Source organism: Salvelinus namaycush, chromosome 41 (genome assembly GCF_016432855.1).
Source record: "Salvelinus namaycush isolate Seneca chromosome 41, SaNama_1.0, whole genome shotgun sequence".
Lineage (NCBI taxonomy): Eukaryota > Metazoa > Chordata > Actinopteri > Salmoniformes > Salmonidae > Salvelinus > Salvelinus namaycush.
The window spans coordinates 13,795,379-13,822,339 of record NC_052347.1 but is presented as its reverse complement, the minus strand read 5'-3'; the positions used below and the strand labels follow the sequence as shown (position 1 = coordinate 13,822,339).

The window sequence follows — 26,961 nt, the reverse complement described above, 5'->3', positions numbered from 1 at the left end:
CGTCTCTCACAGTTGAAATGTACCTATGATAAAAATGACAGACCTCTACATGCTTTGTAAGTAGGAAAACCTGCAAAACATCTTATTGCCTCGCTATTATTTTGAATGAATTAGTCTCTCAATTCAACCTAAACAACCTATTAAAACGTTCAGTTCATATCTTTAACAAACACTAACAACCGTATCTTTCCGGGCAAAAACTATAAATATTTGAATCACCATCAGAATTAATTTTAGTCTATCGATGTCAGGGCTGAGATACTAACCCGCGTCTCCCGCGCCGCAGTCAAAAAATGCTTCTCCGTCATAGCCAACCCTATCTGCCTTCTCCATAGCATCTGCAAGTTAACCCCTTCGTAACTCTCCCTCTCTTTTTCTGGCTTCCGACAACCACACTCTGGCCGTGTCTAGACTCTCTACCTTCTGCTGTACCAACTTTATCATTAATAGGAATCTTTCTACATCCATACTCTCAAACTCGTACATTCCTCTCCACCCTGGGCATTAGATTCACCCAAACATTCCACCGGGCTCCCCGTCGACAAGGAGCCCCTCCTTCCACTCTCTATCACTCCTCTCCTTACCATTATTTTTCTCTAGAACAGATTTCAACTTCCTCAAAAACCTTTCTATTTCTGGAGACATTATATATCCCGTGCGTATACTCGCGTATGTGTGTAAATTAATTTTAATTGATCCACCTATCGTTATGAATTATTTTAAACGCTCCACTTGACGTTATGAATTATTTTAAACGCTCTACCTATCGTTGTAAATTATTTTAACCTATCATACTAAATTTACCTGTTTAATACCCTCATCGATGCAATGTGGATCCCCTAGGAATATCCAGTCTCCTTCTGTAATATTCAACGTACTGTCATGCGTTAGGCAAATTGTCCCATATGAACTGTGTCCCTGACACTTCCTTTTAAAACATTCAATCTTGGTATTAGTACGCCGACTAAATACCCAATGCACCACAATTACACGGCAAACTTATTTTTCTTATTAGACACAACCTTCTCCGTTATATCCACGTTCACCTCACACCTCACATACCAATAGATTCGTCGACCTATTCTCACTCAAACTTGGTAGATTCACTTCTACCCCGTGCATTGCATTCGTTATCATATGGTCATTTAACCTCATTAGTCCCCGACTATAATCATTTTCACTTCACAATCACTCTTCTCATCCACTCAGTACATTTCATTTACACATTGCATTTTTGAATGGTTTTGATCAAATAAAATTGCATTTACCACTCCCGGTATGAAATTGTTTATATACTAAATAGAGCGTTAAATTTGGTAACTTACATCAGACTCGTATCTCACAAATAAATTTGGATAAAGCCAATATGCAGAATTTTAGTATCAATCAATAGGTATCTGCTCACCTGTTGTTTTTAGACCGGTCTTTTCTTACGTCGTCCGACGACAGTCAATGCCAATTGGCTGGTATGATGTCCAGCGATCTCCCTTGCCAGACCAACGTCGGGGTCACCATGAAAGAGATTTGCGTCAGTTCAAATCTGGCATCAGGACAAAATGTGATTCATAGTCACCGAAGATATTTTAAGTATTTTAATTAAACTCAAACTATAAATGGTAAATGCAATTTTCGTATATACGGGTTCACTGGATCTCCGCGCAGGGTATATCAGAGAACTGTGGAATGTACTCAAAATAGTAGTTTTATACTATGACACTTTCATTCTCTCCTTGTCCAGTTGGCCTATCATAGTAGAGGTTTAGCATGGTTCATACTCTTGCTCCTCCTTTGTGGGCCCCCAAACTTGTCCAAGCCCCTTGGCGTTTTCCTTCTCCACATCTGGTTGTTGGGTAGAGCAGCTCTATCTTGTGTCCCCCTCGACCATTCACTGAAACAGTTCCTAATATGGTATTGTCCAGTCTCTTCACCATCCTGGTTGGTCTAGAGAGATGCACCCCTCCCCTCTCCAGACTGTCCACAGCTTTTATGGCCTGTGGGGGTCAATCCTTACCCACCTACACACACACCCCTCTAAATTGTGTGTGTGTGCAACAAAACATCATTCACCTTTAACCAATCTGCTAACAGCCTATAGTGCATAAACATAAATCCTAACAGGTGTCTTCCACACAGATGAGTGATCTGAGCCGGATGTGACCCCAATAAAGACCCCTACACTGAACAGTGCATGACCACTTTTATTGAGGTGTCAAGGGGCACTGAGTCACAACACATTATGCAAAACTCCAACAGAGAAAAGAGCATTCCACTGATGATATAAGAATAGGTATGAACTCAGCCATAAGGATAAGTAATTATAATTATATAATGCTTCATTCTGGGTCTTGGAGGAGCCATAGAAGAAGAAGAGGCGAGTGTGCTTGCCTGGACGGTGGAGCGTAATGAAAAGCGCTATATAAATTAAATGTATTCTTTTCAGAGTTTCTGTCAAACTTATCACACATTTCACGCTGCTGCATGAGTTATTGGCCAAAATCATGAGAAAAAATTGAGTCCACTGAAAGGTTTGAAACATTGTAATCTCTCCCTCAACTGGGTCAAATATGGGTCAAATGTTTTGTCTGCGCATGCACAGAGGTGCTCCTGGGCCAAGCGTTGCTACCTGGAGGGCTGTGAAAAAAGTTTTTTTGGCAGTCGGTGTCGAAGCTAAAAAGTGAGAGTGCTTCGTAAACGTTTACCAGTAGGTTGGATATACACAAAATGTTTCACTTATTGATCTTGATGCAGTTATTGGTTATACTGGTACGTCCTTGCTAGCTAGCTAGACTTTAGTCATCTCTTCTGAACTGATTACTGTGTTTATCAATCGATCAGAAAAAAATCCAGAATAATATCACATAGCTAGTGGACCCTACAAAACTCCATTCATTTTCCCAATACTTCCGGGAACGCTTGTGAAGCAGGATCCGCAGACCAGACCGTGGTTTGAGCAGTCAATGAGAGATGTAAAAAAATATTCCTTGTTGTTAATTTTCTCGAAATCTAAAGGCACAACCTAGATTCGAGACAATGTCTTGTGTAGGTGAACATGTTATTACTCCAACCTCGCCAAAGTGACAAACTGACACGTTTTCATTTTCGTCAAAAACATCTTTATATCGAAGGAGTGCCTTTTGATTTGACGGTTGCACATGCGCAGTTCGGCGCGAGATGACCGTTAGACCCAATGATGTGTGTATCAACCCTGGATTGCTAATGCTATGTATTGCCCATTGAGAGGCTTCGGAGCCACCGGTCGGCCACATTGGCACTCCCCAGTAGGAGCAGTCCACCATAGAAATGAATGGTATTATATAGTATTTAAATTAAATGTTTAAAGAATCCATTTGTGTAAGCCCGGCCTCAGCCGACAGTGGTGGTCACTGCCTTACTCTGCAATACTCCAACACAAGTGACAACATCTTTGTATAGGCAGAACAGTATGTATATTTAAATAGCTATTTTTGTATAATTTTGTCTTGGCACACCTTCTAATGAAATGTCATAGCTAAAAGCCTATAAGGATATTGATCATCTCTTGTAGCAACACTCCGCGTTTGGGAATGTAATCTTCCCCACAAGATTAGGTCCACTGAATGTCAGACAGGGCAGCTGAAAACCATTGTGAAATGCATTTGGGTAATTACAATATCAGAAGAGTTTGTGGTCATACCACATTATTAAAAACATAGGTGCTGGGCTAATAAAGAATACTAGTATAGAACAAGAAGGCCCGCACACTGTTAAAGCTCCCAGTTCACCGATTTATTGACGTTTTGATCCGAAACGGATCTTCGTTAGGTCATAAATCGGCTAAGATCCACTTCAGATCGAAACGTTGTCAATAAATCTGTGTATTAGGAGCTTTAACAGAGTGTGGGCCTTCTTGTTCTATACTAATTCTAATATCAGAACATACTGTGCACTAACACATGGCTATACACAGGGCTCTACGCTGACCTTTCATACAAGGAGCACATGTGCACCTAAGTTGAAAAATGTAGGCTGTAGAGCCCTGATACATTTGTGAGAGTGCTATTTCCTCAGCATCCTGCAGTTTGCAGCCTGAATAACTTGATTTTGCTTCACGGTACAGATCCCTGAGGAAGGCTGGGATCAGCTATACTATTTCTACTGTGGCACCAGTGGAGATATCCTGAATGTCAATCTCAAGACTAAGCTTCTTAATGGGCCGTGGCCCAGTGAAACAGAAGTTCAGCAAGGTGGCTTCAAAAAAGGAACACAGTAGGAGGAGTTTAATATCTGGCTTAGTTAGATAGACTGCAGTACAAACCTCAGAACTCAGCATGCATTTCCCCTTGTTGTCTACATTGGGTGAACACAATCTGTGATGAAGACTGGCAACATATTGTCGGCTCAGGAGATGTCATGTTCCCTCTGTTCAGGATCCTCATCCAACTTCAAACACATCAAGTGAGTCAAGTGTCTGGAATGGAGGTCTTTATTCACTTTTATAGTTATTCTCTCACTTCAGTAATCCTGTGTGCATCTTCTAAAAGCATCTAATACACCACTGTACTACATAATGAATACTAACTGTATGTGTATTCTTCGGTTTCTAAACTCTTTGGCAGGAAGGTTCAGCTGGAGAAGGTGTGACATCCATGGCGCCCTGTGGTGATGGTCACCAGTTCTTTGTGGGCACAGAAGTGACACAGATCTACCATTTCAACTGCACTGACTTCAAAGAGGAGCTCATCACCTGATCACCACCAGTCATAACAGCGCCGGGAACAATGTGAGTGACACAACAGGCTAAAAGGCCACATAATATACGCCATCACATTCCATTTGTGTGCAGGCTCAGTCCCCTACTGAATGCAAATAGGGAACTGATTCTGCTTGACTGGCTGTTCATTTTGAAGCCCAATTGCCTTTTTAAATGACACCAGTAGAGGGGGCTATACTATCATTTACTGTAAGTCATGTCCTGTGTCCTCCAAAGTAGATATTGTTAAACATGATATTTATCATTGTCATGGTCAATAGCTAAATCAATTCATTATGGGCTGATAATAAGTGCTTTATTAACATATATATCTTGATGTATATCTCACATTGGCTCATCTGAGCTCTTTGCCACGTTCTGAGAATGACATCTGGATGTGGCATACGGAAACCTCTAAAGAAGTGCTACATATCACTGTGCCCAACATGACCTGGCTGCAACGCTGTGGAATTCATGATTGACGGCAGGAGCATCATCAGTGGTGGATTTCCCATTCCATTTCTTAGCAGCAGAAACTCAGGGGCTTTCTATTATCAGCCGCGTCTGCTGTCTGGAAATGCAAAAACATTCCTCTGTTTACTCCTCTGGTGGTGATTTAGTTGGGCAACAACAGTTGTGCCATTTTGAACTCGGATGATAGAAAACAATACTTTCTGTCAGGCATTCATGTTTGTATTTCTCCCAGTCATTGACTTTTTGTGTTGTTTTCTTCCAGCCTGGAATGATGGTAAGATCTGTGGCTTCACTCCTGAGACTGGCAGGCTGATGATGACTGTGCACAACGCCCACAGCATGGGTGTGAGTGACAGCCATTGCCACCACCAGAGGCTGCAAGAGGATTGCCAGCGGGAGGGGAGGGACAGGTAGAGATCAAGAAGATAAAGCACCATGGAGATAAAGATAAACAACAATGATGGAGATAAAGCCCCATGGAGATAAAGATAAACAACAATGATGGAGATAAAGCACCATAGAGATAAAGAACCATGGAGATAAAGATAAACAACAATGATGGAGATAAAGCACCATAGAGATAAAGATAAACAACAATGATGGAGATAAAGCACCATAGAGATAAAGATAAACAACAATGATGGAGATAAAGCACCATGGAGATAAAGATAAACAACAATGATGGAGATAAAGCACCATAGAGATAAAGATAAACAACAATGATGGAGATAAAGCACCATAGAGATAAAGATAAACAACAATGATGGAGATAAAGCACCATGGAGATAAAGATAAACAACAATGATGGAGATAAAGCACCATAGAGATAAAGAACCATGGAGATAAAGATAAACAACAATGATGGCGATAAAGCACCATAGAGATAAATATAAACAACAATGATGGAGATAAAGCACCATAGAGATAAAGATAAACAACAATGATGGAGATAAAGCACCATAGAGATAAAGATAAACAACAATGATGGAGATAAAGCACCATAGAGATAAAGATAAACAACAATGATGGAGATAAAGCACCATGGAGATAAAGATAAACAACAATGATGGAGATAAAGAACCATGGAGATAAAGATAAACAACAATGATGGAGATAAAGCACCATGGAGATAAAGATAAACAACAATGATGGAGATAAAGCACCATGGAGATAAAGATAAACAACAATGATGGAGATAAAGCACCATAGAGATAAAGAACCATGGAGATAAAGATAAACAACAATGATGGAGATAAAGCACCATAGAGATAAAGATAAACAACAATGATGGAGATAAAGCACCATAGAGATAAAGATAAACAACAATGATGGAGATAAAGCACCATAGAGATAAAGATAAACAATAATGATGGAGATAAAGCACCATAGAGATAAAGATAAACAACAATGATGGAGATAAAGCACCATGGAGATAAAGATAAACAACAATGATGGAGATAAAGAACCATGAGCATTACAAAGTACAAATAGGGTCACCGTTGATAATGGCAGACCCTGGCCGTGACCCCACTTTCCGAGGGAGTCTCAAGGAGAGTTGAGATATGCCTTAGAAGGTAATTAGTGGGCATGAAACCACTGCACTGTGTTAGGGCCTACCAGATAAACAACGTTTTCAAAACCACAAGCATTGCACGCCTTGGCTCATGTTTATTCATAACAGAATCTGGTTACAATGCTATTGATATGAAGGAAGGACTAATAGTTTAACAAATATAATCAAATACTAACAGTGAAACAGTGAAATAGTGAAACAAATAGAAGCAGCAGATATACTCTGGTTAGAAGTGTCTGCTACCACCCTGAGGAGTACCAGATCATCACTAGTGACACAGACAGACAGGTACATCCACCACAGTAGGATATAGAAGAGCATTTACTGAGGTCAGACTCATTTGTGCCACAGACTAAAGTATTGAGGGAGAATTCAACTCTGATTGGGTTAATGACTACCATAGTATTTATTTACAGTTATTACCATGGGTTTTGAAACACAATGGATGATTGATCGCACAGTGAGTTGTGTGTGAGCGCCATCTCCTTGCCACTGGTCATATTTTAGCGCCAGATGTCATAGTAGCGTAATGCAATGACAATGACAGTGCATTGTATTCTCTGCTAAGGGATTGTTTGTTCCTAAAGCAGACGGCATAGCTATGACTCAGGCAACCAGATGGTCTCTGTCACCCACTTCATCTAGGATGATGTTTACTTCTTCACAGAGAAAACCTAATTGGAAAATGATCTCTCCTTGTTTAACTTAAAATATATCTATTTCACTGGTGTACCAGAGCAATCCATTGAGTAGCACACTAACATCACATAAAATATTGTTATTTTGAGGTATTCCACAGAGATCATTTCTCTTGAGGCTTGGTTTTCATAGTATTATAAGTGAGTATTTCATGAGTACAATCCATATGTCTTCATGATGGAAGTTTGGACCTGATTTTTTAGGTTCAGGACTCTGGATCAAAATGCAGCACTTTCAAAGAAACACACTTTTCTCTTTATTTTTAACTGAGGGGGAGTGTTTTGTGTATAAATAGAATATACATTTTGCTAGCATAATTTCTTTACATCAGTAGACTAGGTATGTCTACACTCTACAGTACTGGAGCACATGTTTTTTTTCATGAAAAGTGGTGAGCACAATCACATAGGATGTAAAATATACATTTTTCCTGAGCTCCTTCTTTATAGGTTAAATCACTTATCAACAAGGGAAAAATAGAAAGGCACCTGCGTTTTAAAAGGGAAATGTGGTATTTGGGGTCTAAATCTAACTTAAAGTAACAGTTGCAACGGGAGGCCAAAGCTGGAAGGAGACAGCTGCCAACCCCAGAGATGATTATGGCTGATTCCCACACACAACCATGTTTTAACCACTGCATTTTACTATTTGATAGACGGTAGCAGTTTCTATTTGCATACTGTGAAGGACTCATTAGGAGAAAGTCAAGGCTTTAGTTCTAAATCTCCCAAAATTATTTACCAGCCAATAAATGCTGGCATGCACAATACATCTGCTTATACTTTTTTTAAACAGGAGGAGAGATTTTGACACAGACTTGCATTGATTAAAAGGATTGAATAATGAGTACTGGTCATTGTGAAATACTCTGCATATTATAATCCTGGTTGAAAGATAATGAGCATGCGCTTTTGGAAACTGTTGGGTGGATTTTATACATTGTTATTGTATGCATTTTGCAGTTTAATGAGAGTTCTTCACACAACTATTCTACGATCCTCGTTTACTGCACATCAAGGCCTGTAATATTTAACATACTGTATCTTTTCTGAGACGGATTGGCTATTGGAAGGTGTATGACGGGTTTGCCTTACGAGAACTAGAAGGGTCCCTCTCAGGATCCATTAATGGAATGCACATCACCTTCGATGGAGACCATTTTGTGACAGATACAGATGCGTTACCTTAAATCTTGTTAAGTTTGTAATTTCCACTTTAAAGTTTCAGACTTGATTTGCACTAATGAAAACTGTATCAACCCCCTACAGAAAAATGCCATTAATTATAATCCACATAATAATTTACATTTCCTATTGCTGCAGGATTATTTTCCTGCTGTGAGAAACTGGCACAGATTAAGAAACAGCATATGTATGGTTATACAGTTCAATTTAATCTTAGGCCACAACATTTCATTGTCTCTCAGAGACATCATTCATCAAGCCTTTGTAAAATGAGACAGTCTGTACTGTACCCATTGTACTGCACTGACAACAGACTAAATGAAACACTGATATCCTATAATAATGTATTGCTTTGTGTCTCAACGTAGGTGGCGAATGGTGATGACAAGCTGGTGAAGGTGTGGGGGGTACTCTGAGGGGGAGGTGACAGACATCGGCACTGGGCACAGTGGCAGCATCAACAGCGTCAAGATCTGCTCCAACAACAAGTACGTGATCAGCATCAGTGTAGATGGGTCCATACTGCCATGGAGGTACACTCACCTGCCCTGGACAAAATTCTCACCACCCTGATTCCCTCTCAGTCTAGCACTGGTGAGGAGAGTTGGTCTGGATATGAGAGTTATTTTTTATTACTCAATAAATCTTCAATTTATGTTTAATAAGCCAAAATAAGAAACACTTCTATAAAGGTCCAGTGGAGTCAAAAACGTGATTTATATATATTTCCACGTTATGAGGTTGGAAAAATACTGTAAAATTGTGAAAATTATGATAATACTCTTTTAGTGTAAGAACTGTTTGAAAAGACTGCCTGAAATCTCTGCCTGTTTTGGTGGGGTAGAGTTTTGGCCTTCCATGGTGACATCACCATGTGGTAAATTACTTAATAGACCAATAAGAAAGAGAGTTCCAAATCTCTCTGCCAATAACAGATACATTTCAGTTTTCCCCTCCCCACTCAAACCACTCCCAGACAGTCCTAGCAAAATTCTTGCTTGAGAAATTGCTCTTTGCTAAGAAGCTTTTTTTTAAACCATTTTAATTGAAAACAATCACAGTAAGGTACTTAATGTTACCCAGAAATGATTTGACATTGAGATAAAATTGGCTGCATTGGACCTTTAAAAATCCTACTCTGATTACTGATCCCATTTCATTGCCTGAGTATAGATTAACAAGACATTATTTCACAAGGTCTCCATTTCTGCCAGGGCATTCCCCAAGGTATTGAATGATATTGTTGTGAATGTAAATGGAATGCACTTGTGTTTACAAGGTGGCCTACCAGAGCTTTTGCAAAGATAGTGGACCGTTTCCCCCCCCCACCAACTCCATAAAGTTCATGTTTGAGAATAACCTGACTGAAATATGTCTGCTTATTTTCCATCATATCCTTCTATCTTGTTGTGTATGGTTGGTTACTGCTCTCTTCAGGTGAGCACCTCACCACTGCCCTTCATGCCAGTGGGTTGAAACAGCAGGGGTTCCCAAACATTGGGAAACCCACATAACCTACTTGAATAATGTCTACACATCATTAATCCATTTATGATTGGCTAATATGTGTGTGTTCTAAATGCAAAAACTTGTCCATGACTTATCCATATATTTAATATTAACAGAGAAAACCTGCCAAACAGAAAATATGACTGTTTCAACATTCAACCATGAAAAACTGCTTGTTTTCATGAGAATAAAAGTTAAACCTGGAAACATCAATTTGTGAGTCAGCGTTTATATGGCCTACTATGCCAGCGTAAACTACTCTGATGATACAGGGACTAGAATCAAAGTGGGAGGGAATAGTCACACACATATGAATACACGCCTCTTTCGAGGCGAAGTTCGAAGCGATGGGTAAGTGCGTGTATACATGCCCGTAAAGGAAGCAAGTAGGAGGCAAGGAAAGGCGCGGGTAATGTTGAACATCGATGGAGCTCGTGTAATTTGGTCAACAAGCATTAAGGGTTTCAGTAAGTGTTGAAATGTTTGACGTTTACCGGCTGCACGGAGTTGATATGTGTTGATGTGCCATGGCTCCGCAATGGTTTCACCTCTGTGCCCTTGTGTTCTGTCCTCCTCACGGTATCCGGATGGGAAATATCTGCAGAAAAGTGGCACACTGGCCTCGAAATTAATTCCAGAATTCTCCAACATCAGCAAAGTATTATAAAGATATGGATAAACACTGCAGAGTGAAGGATGAAGCCACGTCAAAGGCAGCAAAGCGCAAGGAAAACAAACAGAAACATGGACGGCTTTTTCGAAAGAAATCATTGAAGTCGGTGGGGAGTTTTGTAAATAAAATAATCAAAACTTTGGGCACTTTTACCCACTTTGGAGACGTTGCAGTTCAGGGCGCAGAGGATGACGATGGGGGGTTTCGTGACGGGACACCTTGCACACTCAGTGCCAACTCAGGAAATATCAAAGAGGATGTCGCCGGGGATGATTCTGTTAAAAATAATGCGATAGCTTCTTCCCGTTGCTCGGTGAAAGAAAGGGTTTTATGGTGCTATGGTGGCAACATTCCAGGTGTTGTAGGCTTGAAAAATCACGGGAACACCTGTTTCATGAACGCCGTGATCCAGTGCTTGAGCAACACTGACCTGCTCGCAGAGTATCTCGGGTTGGAACGATATAAATTGGATTTTAGTCGAAGGAAAATTAATGGGATTGTTAAAAGTGAAGACACGCAGCATGCCAGAGGTGAAGTCACTGAGCAGTTGGCATCACTTGTTAGGGCACTCTGGACTCTGGAATACATCCCGCAACTGTCCGTGGAATTCAAGGTAGGCTATAGTTGGCTATTATTAAATGTAGTTGCTCTTATACCTGTGTACTAACAACATACTTACTATGTAATAAACCCAGGACAAGCTATTATAGTACCAGAGAGCCAGGGGTGAAGATAACGGCTGTATTTCCATTTGCCCCTGCTCCTGTATACCTTGATTGAAACCGCAACATAAAACAACTATGCTGCTGTCATTCCTAACATGATAAAAAACAATTTGTTTGACATTTGCCTAAAATATTGAGGGGATTTACCGAAAATTGTATCATATTGGCCAATAAGCATTTCACTGTTAGTCTACACCTGTTGTTTATGAAACATGTGACAAATAACATTTGATTTGATATTCCAAAAATGATGCTGAAGCACTATCCATGACATTGGAGTTCATAAGATTTATTAGCCTATAGGTAACCTGTTTATTTTTTTCTCCAAGATTGATTACTTTATAAGTCAGTGCATCATCGAGCTTTGATAGCTATGCTGAACTCGAGTTCATCTCTACAGTGCTTTTATAGTCTGTGGTTTTACCCAGATGGCTTTTAGTTCACCACTTACTAATGAGGTGGCTGGCACTGTGTGTCACTGGAGTCTGAGGGCATGGGATTACCAGGTGTCTGTCTGGAGTGCTGAGCTAGCACTTTGTTCCATCAGATGCTCACAGCACAGAAGAACCTTGAACATAAACAATGGACTTACTATAATCTAAACAGACCTTTGAAAGCTGGTGTGTTATATTGAGTGTTTTCCAGGTATGGCGGCTTCGAACGCTGGGCTTTAATATTCCAGTCGCTGAGATGATGAGCATAGCACCTGGCTGACTCACTACCATTTACAGTGTTTCTGAATAGGACACACTTCATTATGTTAGTTAGGCAACATTGCCATAGAGAAGATTGTTTATTGAGAGGAACACTCTCCATTAAAGGACCTGAGTGTGGATACGAGTGTGGATCTGAGAGTGGATCTTCTTGTGGATCAGGAGGCGGTGCCAACGCTAAAGAGGAGGAAAACACAGTTATCACACTCCCGCGCCTGCAGTGCTAAGCTCCTATATAGTTCAAGGCCAGATAAAGAGAAGATGATAAGGGGTACATTCACAATGGATTTATTCTTGGAAATGCTAATTGATCTGTGAGGAGAAGAGGTGTAAGCATAACCAGAGGCACACCTGCATTGTGCAAAGCCAGGGGCTCAATCACTTTGCCTCTAGCTCAGTGTAATGTACTGGAAGTAGAAGAGTTCGAGAAGTTTTGTCTGGGTGGTGGTCAATGAGGGGCAGATTGAGACTGCCCCACCACAATACCAGACTAAAATACCATCCAGAGATGTTATTACCTTTATTGTGCAGTCAGTGCTGTACCTCCTGCCAGAGAGGTCTCAGAGGAGAATCAATCCTAACTAGTTTATTTGGTCTCTGTCTGACCCAATGTTCTGTGTGACCGTTCCTCTCCTCCAAAAAGTAACCCTTTCTCACAATCTCACTCTTCTCTGGACACCCTGCCAACTCCTCTCCATCTATAGCCACTTCCTTCTTATCTTGTGGGACTCTCCTATCAGATTTTGAGAGGACAAAAATCTGAGCTGGCTTCATGTAGTCAAGATAGTTGAGATCTCAAGATAGCTGTAATGAAAAACACTCAATGCATGTGATGAGATCTTTCCTGTGTTTCAGCACACACAGGCGTGCATCTTGGCTGTGGCTCTGTGACCAGAAGGGTCATGAGTTCATGTCTGGCCATCTAAAACTGTCTTCTATGTAATTCCACAGCTGTCTGCAGGCACCATGAGATAATCAGATAGCTGTCAGGCCCCTGTCTGAGCCCTTAGGCCATGGGAGCATCAGACAAAACAACCAGCCATCTATAAACAATCAAAAACCTTACCCCGTAATTTAAATGGCCCACTTCATAATTATCTCAGAGCAGTTTTCAAACAGTATTATCAGTCACTCCACATGCCTCTGACAGAGTAAGAGGAGAGTGAATAGCATAGACAAGGAATAACAAAGAAGGTGGATAAGTGTTTGCGTCACATCCCATAAATAAACAAACACAATTTTGGAGGAGAAAATGAAAGTGAATGTAAGTAAACTTTCTGATGTAACACAATGTATTAGCAAAAGCAATTCGGTGGTTGCACACATTTGTGCTGTTCAGTTACAGGCTAATATTCACTAATATGCACCAAGTCAACTCTAATGTGAGAATGACTAACAGCTTGACAGAAAGAAATTACTTTTCAAGCCTCATTCTAAGCAGACAAAATGTATTTTGAGTGAATTCAGAAGAGAGGTCGTTGGTTAATTAGAAGCAAAAAGTTACCATTAAATGGTGATCTGTCCCAGTGTCCTCTCAGGCAGGTTGTTGGCGCAGACAGGAGAAAAATTAAAACCTGTCACGCCCTGACCATAGAGAGCTGTTTATTCTCTATGTTGGTTAGGTCAGGGTGTGATTAAGGGTGGGTTATCTAGGGGATTTGTATGTCTATGTTGGCCTGGTGTGGTTCCCAATCAGAGGCAGCTGTTTATCGTTGTCTCTGGTTGGGGATCATATTTAGGTAGCCATTTCCCCATTGTGCTTTGTGGGATCTTGTCTAGGTATAGTTGCCTGTGAGGACTAGTTTGAGCTTCACTGTTCGTTTTATTGTTTTTTCCCTTTGAGTTTTCTATTCCAAATAAAAGGATGGAAACATACCACGCTGCACCTTGGTCCAATCTTTATGACAAGCGTGACACTACCACAGGATGACTGGCACTGAGACACATTCCAGTAGCACCTTGCAGGACTGACGCTGTAGGGGGAGGGTTACTTAAATGTTGTATCGAAGGTTAAGTACTGTGCCTGTGACTTTATATATATTCTTCCCGTTCATCATGTCCTACCTGTCACTGTCCTCTGATCTGAGGGCTTCATTTTACCTGCTCTGGGATCAGAATCAGATGTGTGTTTTAAAGAGTATCTGATCTTTGTCCTAGCGCATTCTCTGAATCCCTCCTGGTGGAGTTCACTGTTTGCATAGAGGGGCCAGAGAAGGTTTGAAAACAGAAACTCAAACAGTTACTCAACAGCTAGTATATAGGTTTCAATAACATGGGAGAGGCCAAGGACAGGGGTCAGGGAGGGTAGGGAGGGAGGGATGAAGGCCTCTTGAGCTGGAATTCAGTCCTCCCTCCCTCCCTACGGAGCAGATGGACTATCTGGTCGTGATTGAAGGATAAATCAGTTTAGAGTTTTGACATGTTTGTGTGATGACTCATCACTGTGACAGTGACTCTGGCTTCCAAGGATGTGTCAATATTTGGGGTCTCCTTTTAATGATTAGGCTATCTGATCTGGCAGAGCTTTGGGTTTCAGGACTTTAAATATGAAGTTAAATGACTCAGTGAAGTCGCAGGGAGATGACACTTGTTCTTGTTCTGTAAATCTTCTCTTCAGGCGTACACAGGGGTTTAATTGGGCCGGGTCCCGCCGGGTCCGACACCCGGCACCTATGATTCAAATGAGACCCGGGACCTTTGGTCAGGGGCGTCATGCACCCCAGAAATCTGAGGGGGCACAAACTACATGAGGATGGCTTGGGGGTGATCCATATTGGGATATGTCCCAGTCCTGAAGTTTGAGAATTTAGCATTTTTCAAACACCTGAAACAGCATTTTGCTGCAATCTAGAACCATAGTAATTATGCTTAATTCTATGTCAAAACTGTTTATTTTTCTGCATATCTAAACATAGGTTACCTCTTGAGCTGTCTGTATCCTCCTGACTGTTTTTTTTAAAGAAACTAAATATGCTTTTCTGCATCTGCAAAAATGTGGGTAAAATATTGAAAGTAAATGTGAGTCTTATTCAGTACATATACTAATTGCTTGCTTTTCGAAAGGCATGCCAGCTAATATAGTTAGACAAGCTAGCTACTCTTGATTGTTAGCCTGAAATGGCTTCTTGGTAGCTAGTTATGATGTTGGGAGATTAGGAACCTGTCTGGGCATAAAATTGCTAGGTGGCTAATAGTATTATTTTTTAAATAATAATAATAATATATATTAACAAGACAAATCTGTGGGGGGTACGTGCACCTGTGCCCTCTATGGGCATGACACCTCTCCCTAATTTTGAATTATATAATGAAAAATGTGTTGTCCACATTTTAATTTTCCAAAACCAAAAACACGAGTAAGCAACTGCAAAATCACACAACCCAATAGTAGAATAGTTTACCTGTTAAATTGTTCAGCCTGTCGCATTCTATGCGAGAAAGTAATATTCCTCTTAAGGAGCAGTCAAATTAGTGCTGCACAGGGAGAGACATATGGATGCCCAGTCACTGTACAACATTCTTAATATGGTTGCGGGAAAACCCACATTTGAAAGCAGTTATGATGGTCACTGTAAATAGCGGAGGATCACAGAGCGTTCTGGTGTTACTACACTTATTTCTCAAATCCCCAAAATGTGTAAAATGCACTATTTTAGAACCAGATTTTTTAGCAGCGGAATGGTTTATGCTCGTCAGAGCTCGCTAATGGCGTTGAATGCATAAGATCGGGGCTAATTGTAACACGGATGTAACAGGTAGACCTGCAATAGTTCACAGTACATGATCCTTGGTTGGCTGAGTGCCAGTGGAATTTTTTGGGTGGGGCATTCAAGTCATCAATATGTTGCTGACTGGCAACAAGATAGCCTAATGTTTAGATCTAACAGTTAGCATCAGGTGGGCTACATCAGGTGATAATGCTTATTGCTAAATAACACACCTGCCTGATAATATGGACCAATATGTTATTGGGCTCATTTCCGGAGTGGGAAATTCTATTTTAGAATTTTCATTTATTTTGGAATAGAATGTTCTTTTAAAAAGTCGTCAGAACTGACCTTCTCACAGTCATACCCCCCCACCTCTCAATTTAACCACTGGGCGTACATGCAGTATATGTCAGCAGAGTTTTACAGTACCAGCACCCACTATAGTCATTATCATGCTTAATTTGCTTGATGATGAGTGTAGTAACAGCAGAACGCTCTGTGATCCTCCGCTATTTACAGTGACCATCATAACTGCTTTCAAATGTGGGTTTTCCCGCGACCTTATTAAGAATGTTGTACAGTGACTGGGCATCCATATGTCTCTCCCTGTGCAGCACTAATTTGACTGCTCCTCAAGAGGAATATTACTTTCTCGCATAGAATGCGACAGGCTGAACAATTTAACAGGTAAACTATTCTACTATTGGGTTGTCTGATTTTGCAGTTGCTTACTCGTGTTTTTGGTTTTGGAAAATTAAAATGTGGACAACACATTTTTCATTATATAATTCAAAATTAGGGAGAGGTGTCATGCCCATAGAGGGCACAGGTGCACGTACCCCCCACAGATTTGTCTTGTTAATATATATTATTATTATTATTTAAAAAATAATACTATTAGCCACCTAGCAATTTTATGCCCAGACAGGTTCCTAATCTCCCAACATCATAACTAGCTACCAAGAAGCCATTTCAGGCTAACAATCAAGAGTAGCTAGCTTGTCTAACTATATTAGCTGGCATGCCTTTCGAAAAGCAAGCAATTACTATATGTACTGAATAAGACTCACATTACTTTCAATATTTTACCCACATTTTTGCAGATGCAGAAAAGCATATTTAGTTTCTTTAAAAAAAACAGTCAGGAGGATAGAGACAGCTCAAGAGGTAACCTATGTTTAGATATGCAGAAAAATAAACAGTTTTGACATAGAATTAAGCATAATTACTATGGTTCTAGATTGCAGCAAAATGCTGTTTCAGGTGTTTGAAAAATGCTAAATTCTCCAACTTCAGGACTGGGACATATCCCAATATGGATCACCCCCAAGCCATCCTCATGTAGTTTGTGCCCCCTCAGATTTCTGGGGTGCATGACGCCCCTGACCAAAGGTCCCGGGTCTCATTTGAATCATAGGTGCCGGGTGTCGGACCTGGCGGGACCCGGCCCAATTAAACCCCTGTGTACGCCTGAAGAGAAGATTTACAGAACAAGAACAGAAAAGTTATATTTTGGTTTCATCTGTCCATATGACATTCTCCCAATCTTCTTCTGGATCATCCAAATGCTCTCTAGCAAACTTCAGACGGGCCTGGACATGTACTGGCTTAAGCAGGGGGACACGTCTGGCACTGCAGGATTTGAGTCCCTGGCGGCGTAGTGTGTTACTGATGGTAGGCTTTGTTACGTTGGTCCCAGCTCTCTGCAGGTCATTCACTAGGTCCCCCCGTGTGGTTCTGGGATTTTTGCTCACCGTTCTTGTGATCATTTTGACCCCACGGGGTGAGATCTTGCGTGGAGCCCCAGATCGAGGGAGATTATCAGTGGTCTTGTATGTCTTCCATTTCCTAATAATTGCTCCCACAGTTGATTTCTTCAAACCAAGCTGCTTACCTATTGCAGATTCAGTCTTCCCAGCCTGGTGCAGGTCTACAATTTTGTTTCTGGTGTCCTTTGACAGCTCTTTGGTCTTGGCCATAGTGGAGTTTGGAGTGTGACTGTTTGAGGTTGTGGACAGGTGTCTTTTATACTGATAACAAGTTCAAACAGGTGCCATTAATACAGGTAACGAGTGGAGGACAGAGGAGCCTCTTAAAGAAGAAGTTACAGGTCTGTGAGAGCCAGAAATCTTGCTTGTTTGTAGGTGACCAAATACTTATTTTCCACCATAATTTGCAAATAAATTCATTAAAAATCCTACAATGTGATTTTCTGGATTTTTTTTCTTCTCATTTTGTCTGTCATAGTTGAAGTGTACCTATGATGAAAATTACAGGCCTCTCTCATCTTTTTAAGTGGGAGAACTTGCACAATTGGTGGCTGACTAAATACTTTTTTGCCCCACTGTAGCTGCTGTTACAGTAAAAAGCCCTAGCAGTGGTCCTATTTATATGACTGATGGGACTGGTCCATATGGTCAACAGCCCTGCTTTCCCCACAGCAACTCACTCAAACCTCCCCCACTTCTCCTTCACCCAAATCCAGATAGCTGATGTTCTGAAAGAGCTGCAAAATCTGGACCCCTACAAATCAGCCGGGCTAGACAATCTGGACCCTCTCTTTCTAAAATGATCTGCCGAAATGATTGCAACCCCTATTACTAGCCTGTTCAACCTCTCTTTCGTATCGTCTGAGATTCCCATAGATTGGAAAGTTGCCGCGGTCATCCCCCTCTTCAAAGGGGGAGACACTCTAGACCCAAACTGCTACAGACCTGTATCTATTCTACCCTGCCTTTCTAAGGTCTTTGAGAGCCAAGTTAACAAACAGATTACCGACCATTTCAAAACTCACCGTACCTTCTCCGCTATGAAATCTGGTTTCAGAGCTGGTCATGGGTGCACCTCAGCCACGCTCAAGGTCCTAAACGATATCATAACCGCCATCGATAAGAGACATTAGTGTGCAGCCGTATTCATCGACCTGGCTAAGGCTTTCGACTCCGTCAATCACAACATTCTTATTGGCAGACTCAACAGCCTTGGTTTCTCAAATGATTGCCTCGCTTGGTTCACCAACTACTTCTCCGATAGAGTTCAGTATGTCAAATCAGAGGGCCTGTTGTCCGGACCTCTGGCGGTCTCTATGGGGGTGCCACAGGGTTCAATTCTCGGGCCGACTCTCTTCTCTGTATACACCAATGATGTCGCTCTTGCTGCTGGTGATTCTTTGATCCACCTCTACACAGATGACACCATTCTGTATACCTCTGGCCCTTCGTTGGACACTGTGTTAACTATCCTCCAGATGAGCTTCAATGCCATACAACTCTCCTTGCGTGGCCTCCAACTGCTCTTAAATGCAAGTAAAACTAAATGCATGCTCTTCAACTGATCACTGCCCGCCCGTCCAGCATCACTATTCTGGACGGTTCTGACTTAGAATATGTGGACAACTACAAATGCCTAGGTGTCTGGTTAGACTGTAAACTCTCCTTCCAGACTCACATTAAACATCTCCAATCCAAAATTAAATCTAGAATCGGCTTCCTATTTTGCAACAAAGCATCCTTCACTCATGCTGCCAAACATACTCTCGTAAAACTGACCATCCTACCGATCTTCGACTTTGGCGATGTCATTTACAAAACAGCCTCCAACACTCTACTCAACAAATTGGATGCAGTCTATCACAGTGCCATCTGTTTTGTCACCAAAGCCCCATATACTGCCCACCACTGCGACCTGTATGATCTCGTTGCCTGGCCCTCGCTTCATACTCGTCGCCAAACCCACTGGCTCCAGGGCATCTACAAGTCTCTGCTAGTTAAAGCCCCGCCTTATCTCACTGGTCACCATAGCAGCACCCACCCGTAGCACGCGCTCCAGCAGGTATATCTTACTGGTCACCCCCAAAGCCAATTCTTCCTTTGGCCGCCTCTCCTTTCAGTTCTCTGCTGCCAATGACTGGAACGAACTGCAAAAATCTCTGAAGCTGGAGACTCTTACCTCCCTCACTAGCTTTAATAAGCACCAGCTGTCAGAGCAGCTCACAGATCACTGCACCTGTACATAGCTCATCTGTAAATAGCCCATCCAATCTACCTCATCCCCATACTGTTTTTATTTATTTATCTTGCTCCTTTGCACCCCAGTATCTCTACTTGCACATTCATCTTCTGCACATCCTACCATTCCAGTGTTTAATTGCTATATTGTAATTCCTTCGCCACCATGGCCTATGTATTGCCTTACCTCTCTTATCCTACCTCATTTGCACATGCTGTATATAGACTTTTCTACTGTATTATTGATTGTATGTTTGTTTATTCCATGTGTAACTCTGTGTTGTTGTATGTGTCGAACTGCTTTGCTTTATCTTGGCCAGGTCGCAGTGAGAACTTGCAAATGAGAACTTGTTCTCAACTGGCCTACCCTGGTTAAATAAAGGTGAAATAAAATAAAAAATTGAATATTAATTGTCAGTTTGAGTCAGGTACCTCATAAACCAGAGCATTAATTATACACACATATTACACAGTCCAGAGTTATATGTAATTAGGTCAAAATGACCATTGTGGACACCATAGAGACGCAATTACCACATTCATGGACACTGATGAAGATAACTATAATTACCATGGGAGATTTGCCACTGTTAAAGCAGCTTGTAATTGTAGCATTATGTGTCCACAGAGAGCTTATTTCTGGAAACTGCCTTGGAGAGTTAATTTAAAGTATGTCAAGAGTTAGAATCTTTATTGTCTGTACACTGCCATCAGACTAACTTAGGCTATGTAGAACACAACAAAATGAGTCGTACAACATCGATATAGGTCTTTCATCTTGCTACCTCAATTGTGCTTTGCCTTCCATGCAAGATATTTACAGTAGGGTAAAGCTGTACAATGAGCAAACCTATTACATGAAGGCTATCTTGTTTCCCTAAACTGTGCTGCCAGTCTCCAAGAGGCCATTATGTCATGCTGTTCTTTCTTGACACAAAAGGGACAGACTTGCTGCTGGCACAGGGACACCCAGACAATGGATTTGTCTGTACAGTCTGAGTTATGGCCCTGTGATTGTGATGTTTTAATTTTGTTGTCCACATTTTGTGTAATTGTGTGTAAGGACCTGAACAGTGTGATACCTCTCCCCTGACTTTGTCTCTGACTACAAATAGACACTGTCTCAAGAGGCACACTTTCAGACAGCATTAGGAGACTACTCTCTTCTACTTTTGCTTTGACACATCCAAATAATCACTTTGCTCTCTGTTTATGAATGCGTGTTCACTTTGTACAATGTTCAGCTGAGTAGCTACTTTGAAGATAGGTACAGTAAGCAGTACCTCCCACACACAGTGTGTTATTATACAGGTTGTACCAATGATAGCGAGATCTACTGTACTGTATGATAGAGTCATGTTGGATACAAGGGATTATTAGGCAGTGATCACAGGCTGCTGTTCTCTCCATAATCTCTCATTACTGCTGAGGCTCCTTCAGGCTGCCAGCTGCGGTTCAGCCGGTTAATTCCAGCGTAATTGAGTCGTGTGCCACTCAGTCTTAAACCACAGATTTCAACTTACATTGTGTTCCATGTGGGCTTAAGTATTCTTCAACCTACTTTTTTGTGGCACAGTGATATCTAAGGACGTATTTCATTTGATGTTGCTTTCTGAAATGTAAAAAGAACAGTCTTTATATCTGTCAGTTAAGTTTGGGTAATAATAGTACTATAGTTCTGTGTGTGGTGTTGAGATAAATGTTTCTGAATAACTGAATATGAGTCACCAAACTCATTAGGGGGTTCAGTGGGAGCCATCCAAGGTCAGCTCTGATTGGGCTCAGCAGCATTTGAGGATTTTCTTCCCGGGAGCTGAAATAGCTTTGTCCCAGACAGTGGGCGACGAGGGAAGTGTGAAGAGCATTAGGGAAAATTTGCAATTCAAGAATCCCTCTGTTCTGCGTTCTGTGGAGACGGACATAGTGCTTGAGGCAATGATTGACACGCTGTCGGTCCACTGTGGGCACTGTGCAACAGGAATTAGGCCTACAGCTGAGCTTCCTGAAGAAGGGATCCTGTGTGCAGCCACAGGTGGACCAACAGACACACCTAGGGTCCTATAAAATCCGCGATGCGGAGAACGCGGACAGAATCATGGAATCCAGACATTAAAACGGAATTCAACAATATTAAAACATTTATTGAACTTAATAGGAAATCAACTAAATGTATTGAACTTGTTAGAAAATTCATTAATTTGCACAAGATTATCATAAATGAAATAAAATTGTATTTGTCACATGCGCCGAATACAACATGTGTAGACCTTACTGTGAAATGCTTACTTACAAGCCCTTAATTAACCAACAATGCAGTTTTTAGAAAAATGAAAGGATTTTTTGTTTTACTAAATACATTTTATTTTATTTAAAGGGACACTATAAAATGACAATAACGAGGCTATATACAGAGGGTACCAGTACAGAGTCAATGTGTGGGGGTACAGGTTAGTCGAGGTAATTGAGGTAATATGTACATGTAGGTAATGGTGAAATGACTATGCATAAATAATAAACAGCAAGTAGCAGCAGCGTAAATAAAAAGGGGCGGTCAATGCAAGTAGTCCGGGTAGCCATTCAGTTAACTGTTCAGCAGTCTTATGGCTTTGGGGTAGAAGCTGTTCAGGAGCCTTTTGGATCTAGAATTAGCGCTCCGGTACCACTTGCCATGCGGTAGCAGAGAGAACAGTCTATGACTAGGGTGGCTGGAGTCTTTAAAACATTTTAGAGCCTTCCTCTGACACCCCCTGGTATAGAGATCCTGGATGGCAGGAAGCTTGGCTTCAGTGATGTACTGGGCCGTACGCACTACCTTCTGTAGCGCCTTACGGTCGGATGCCGAGCAGTTGCCATACCGGGCGATGATGCAACCAGTCAGGATGCGCTCGATGGTGCAGCTGTAGAACTTTTTGAGGATCTGAGGACCCATGCCAAATATTTTCAGTCTCCTGAAGGGGAATAGGCATTGTCGTGCCCTCTTCACGACTGTCTTGGTGTGTTTGGACCATGATAGGTTGTTGGTAATGTGGACATCAAGAAACTTGACCTGCTCCACTACAGCCCCGTCGATGTGAATGGGGGAGTGCTCGGCCCTCCTTTTCCTGTAGTCCACGATTATCTCCTTTGTCTTGATCACGTTGAGGGAGAGGTTGTTGTCTTGGCACCACACTACCAGGTGTCTGACCTGCTCCCTACAGTCTGTCTCATCTGCAATCACATGTGTGCTCCAGAAACACCGCTAACCAAACAGTGTTGCTGTGCAATGAATAAAAGGGTATCTACACCCAAAAATGTAAATGTAATATATTTTTCCCAGACCTCAAAAGGGGTCTCCTGATGTTGGTTAAGCATTGGTGTGGACCTAAAACATAAAATGTTGTTGTTTTTCTATCAAAAATATATATTTTAAGAGTGAAAACCTGAAAAAAATGGGGGAAAACAGAAACCTGGAAAAACCAAACAGAGAAAACGGAATTTGAGAAAAAAACAAATAGAATTTGGCAAAAAATAAAACTGATTATATAGGGTCTTGCACACCTCAGTTGGCCAGTGAATATCACACTGTTTGTTTCATGTTTCTATGTAAGCGGGAATGGCAGTAAACAAACCAATAGCTTTTGGTAATGCAATTTGGGTATTCCCGTCACATCTCAAATCCTAACAAGCTGTCAGATTTGGATCTGAATTATCCCACTGCTGTTTTAGTTTTTCACTCTTATGCAAAATGTTTGGATTATCCGGACAGCAGAAGGTTATTCATGCATTTAGGCAAGTCTTTACTTCAAAAGCGTACAGTGTGGTTATAGTACATTCATCTTGATTTACTTTTTTTTCTTTTTTTTCTTCCTTTATTTAACTGGGCAGGTCAGTTAAGAACATATTCTTATTTTCAATGATGGCCTAGGGACAGTGGGTTAACTGCCTTGTTCAGGGGCAGAACGACAGATTTGTACCTTGTCAGCTCGGTGATTCAAACTTGCAACCTTTGGATTACTAGTCCAACGCTCTAACCACTAGGCTACCCTAAAATGTAACCATTTTAAAACAACAGTCAGCTAATCTGTTTTCCCTGTCCATTGAAGACGCACTAATTCACCAATGTTTACAATACAGTTTTACATTGACTCCTTCATTGACCATGTGACTCGCCTTTCCCTCTCTAGAGTATAGTATCCAAGTATGGATCCCAATTCCGAGGAAACTCCCAACATGACGCCCTGGAGTTCCTGCTTTGGCTTCTGGACCGAGTTCACGAGGATGTCAACTTGTCCTCCTGCAGCAACAACAATAACAAGACCAAAGCCCCAGGGAAGGTAAGAGTGCCTTCTCCATCCACTGTCACAGAGTCACATTGAACTGAACTGAACTGAACTCAAAGTGTAGGCTTGAGCTACAAGTCTCAACAGTGCCTTGCACTCCCCACTCACAAGAGCAACAACTACTGTCTGAAATACCTATTGCTATAGAGAAAATTATCTTTTCATATACTTACAGAACCTTGGTTTCACAAGAGAACGACGGTTTCTCCAGGCATTTGCAACAGCATCTTTATGTTCTTTGCAGCTCTAAGTCTGTACAATTTAAATTCAGCTCTCAATTATTGATGTACTTATCTACCCTTGGATCTATACTAAATGTGCTAACACAGCATTAATCGACTTTAATTGATGTACTCTGTGATTCTGAAAAATTCTGAACAGATGTGAGAGGAAGAGCAGCATTGCATACAAGTGACATATTTCCTTCTCTCCTGTGCTCTAAATGGCATATGATTCAACAAATAATTCTGATAATCCTGTGTGAGGGAAAAAGCTCCCTCTATACCTTGTATTGCCTACCCCCTTCGGTGAAATTGTTCATGTACCTGTTTGGAAACAATTGCCTCTCTGACAAACTGTGTTTGTGGGGAGAAACACATTAGAGCTGTTGTGATGGGTTTCCATAGTTCTGTCTGTCTGTGAATATGCCCTGTGTGCTGCAGCCGTCTAGCTGATGCCACAAGTGAAACTGCTGCTTTCACAGGAGACCTGTAACTTTGTTCTATAATGTCTTCTGTGCAGCCTGAGGAGTAGAATCAAAGCTGGGTAATTTGCTGTTTGATACTTTCTCTGTGCATGGCCCCTCCTGAAGGTATGCCTGTGGGCACAGTGGAGCCTGACACCCCCTGGATAGGCCTTTGATCGGTTCCACTGTGCCCATTAGCAGGGAGTTTCATGCATTATTAAAAATATATTTCTGCTTTTGAAATACACCCCCTCTTTAGCAGTGTTATCAGGGTGATAACCAATGAAATGATTCATACCAAGTGCTAAATTCACTTTTGGTGAGTCATCACAAATAAATCTAAATGATATCAGTGTCCCTTCTCCCACAGACCTTACGCCACTGATTTATTCTGTTGTATCATCGCTATTCTAGTGGAGGGGAATTTCAGTCTCAGATTCACAGAACAATACATCACTGTATTTGGGATTCAACATGTCTTTATAAAATTGGTATTTGAACACCCGGATAACAATCTGTTACACTTTTTTGCATGTTAAGTAGCAGAAGTGAGATGCATGGTTTGAGGAAGGGTAAATGGTGCTCTGTTCCAGACCAGCACAGCTTACTACATGATGACACTGGCCAGAATGAAGCCATTGGCTTGGCTACTGCTTAGGCCTGCTGGGTCTTGTTTTGGTGTCACGATCGTCTTTGGGTGAGAGATTGGACCAAGGCGCAGCGTGTGGAAAGTACATCTTCTTTTATTCAGAAGAGGGAAAAAAACACGAAACGAACACTATACAACTAAACAAACAAAATAACAAACTGACGACCGTGAAGCTATAATAACAAAATGGTGCTGACACTGACCATTACATACTGACATAGACAATTACCCACAAAAAGCTAAAGCCTATGGTTGCCTTAAATATGGCTCCCAATCAGAGACAACAATAACCAGCTGTCTCTAATTGAGACCCAATTCAGGCAACCATAGACTTTCCTAGACACCTACACTGAACACTAAACCATCTCCTCTACTAAACCCCCTAAACCATACAACACCCTAGACAATACAAAAAACACACAAACTTCCCCATGTCACACCCTGACCTAACTAAAATAATAATGAAAACAAAGATAACTAAGGCCAGGGTGTGACATAACCCCCCCCTTAAGGTGCGAACTCCGGGCGCACCAGCATAAAGTCTAGGGGAGGGTCTGGGTGGACGTCTGTCCACGGTGGCGGCTCTGGCACTGGTCGTGGTCCCCACCCCACCATAGTCACTACCCGCTTTCTTAACCCCACTGGAATAAGGGGCAGCACCGGACTAAGTGGCAGCACCGGACTAAGGGGCAGCACCGGACTAAGGGGCAGCACCGGACTAAGGGGCAGCACCGGACTAAGGGGCAGCACCGGACTAAGGGGCAGCACCAGGATAAGGGGCAGCTCCGGACTGAGGGACGGCAGCTCCGGACTGAATGACGGCTCTGGCGGATCCTGGCTGGACGGCTCTGGCGGATCCTGGCTGGACGGCTCATGGCTGGCTGACGGATCTGGCTGCTCATGGCTGGCTGACGGATCTGGCTGCTCATGGCTGGCTGACGGATCTGGCTGCTCATGGCTGGCTGACGGATCTGGCTGCTCATGGCTGGCTGACGGATCTGGCTGCTCATGGCTGGCTGACGGATCTGGCTGCTCATGGCTGGCTGACGGATCTGGACGCTCATGGCTGGCTGACGGATCTGGACGCTCATGGCTGGCTGACGGATCTGGCTGCTCATGGCTGGCTGACGGATCTGGACACTCATGGCTGGCTGACGGATCTGGCTGCTCATGGCTGGCTGACGGATCTGGACGCTCATGGCTGGCTGACGGCTCTGGCAGATCCTGTCTGGTTGGCGGCTCTGGCAGATCCTGTCTGGTTGGCGGCTCTGGCAGATCCTGTCTGGTTGGCGGCTCTGGCAGATCCTGTCTG

General features: G+C 42.0%; 1 protein-coding gene across 1 annotated transcript in view; it reads left to right on the top strand.

Moving 5' to 3' along the window:
* The first annotated feature begins 10,509 nt into the window (after positions 1 to 10,509).
* The window catches only part of LOC120034596 (ubiquitin carboxyl-terminal hydrolase 43-like), a 101,219-nt gene continuing 84,767 nt past the window's right edge, over positions 10,510 to 26,961 (top strand). The window contains exons 1-2 of the mRNA XM_038981201.1: positions 10,510 to 11,454; positions 24,160 to 24,309. Of these exons, the coding sequence (XP_038837129.1) occupies positions 10,840 to 11,454; positions 24,160 to 24,309 (765 nt within the window). The 5' untranslated portion in view covers positions 10,510 to 10,839. The remainder of the gene's footprint in view (positions 11,455 to 24,159; positions 24,310 to 26,961) is intronic.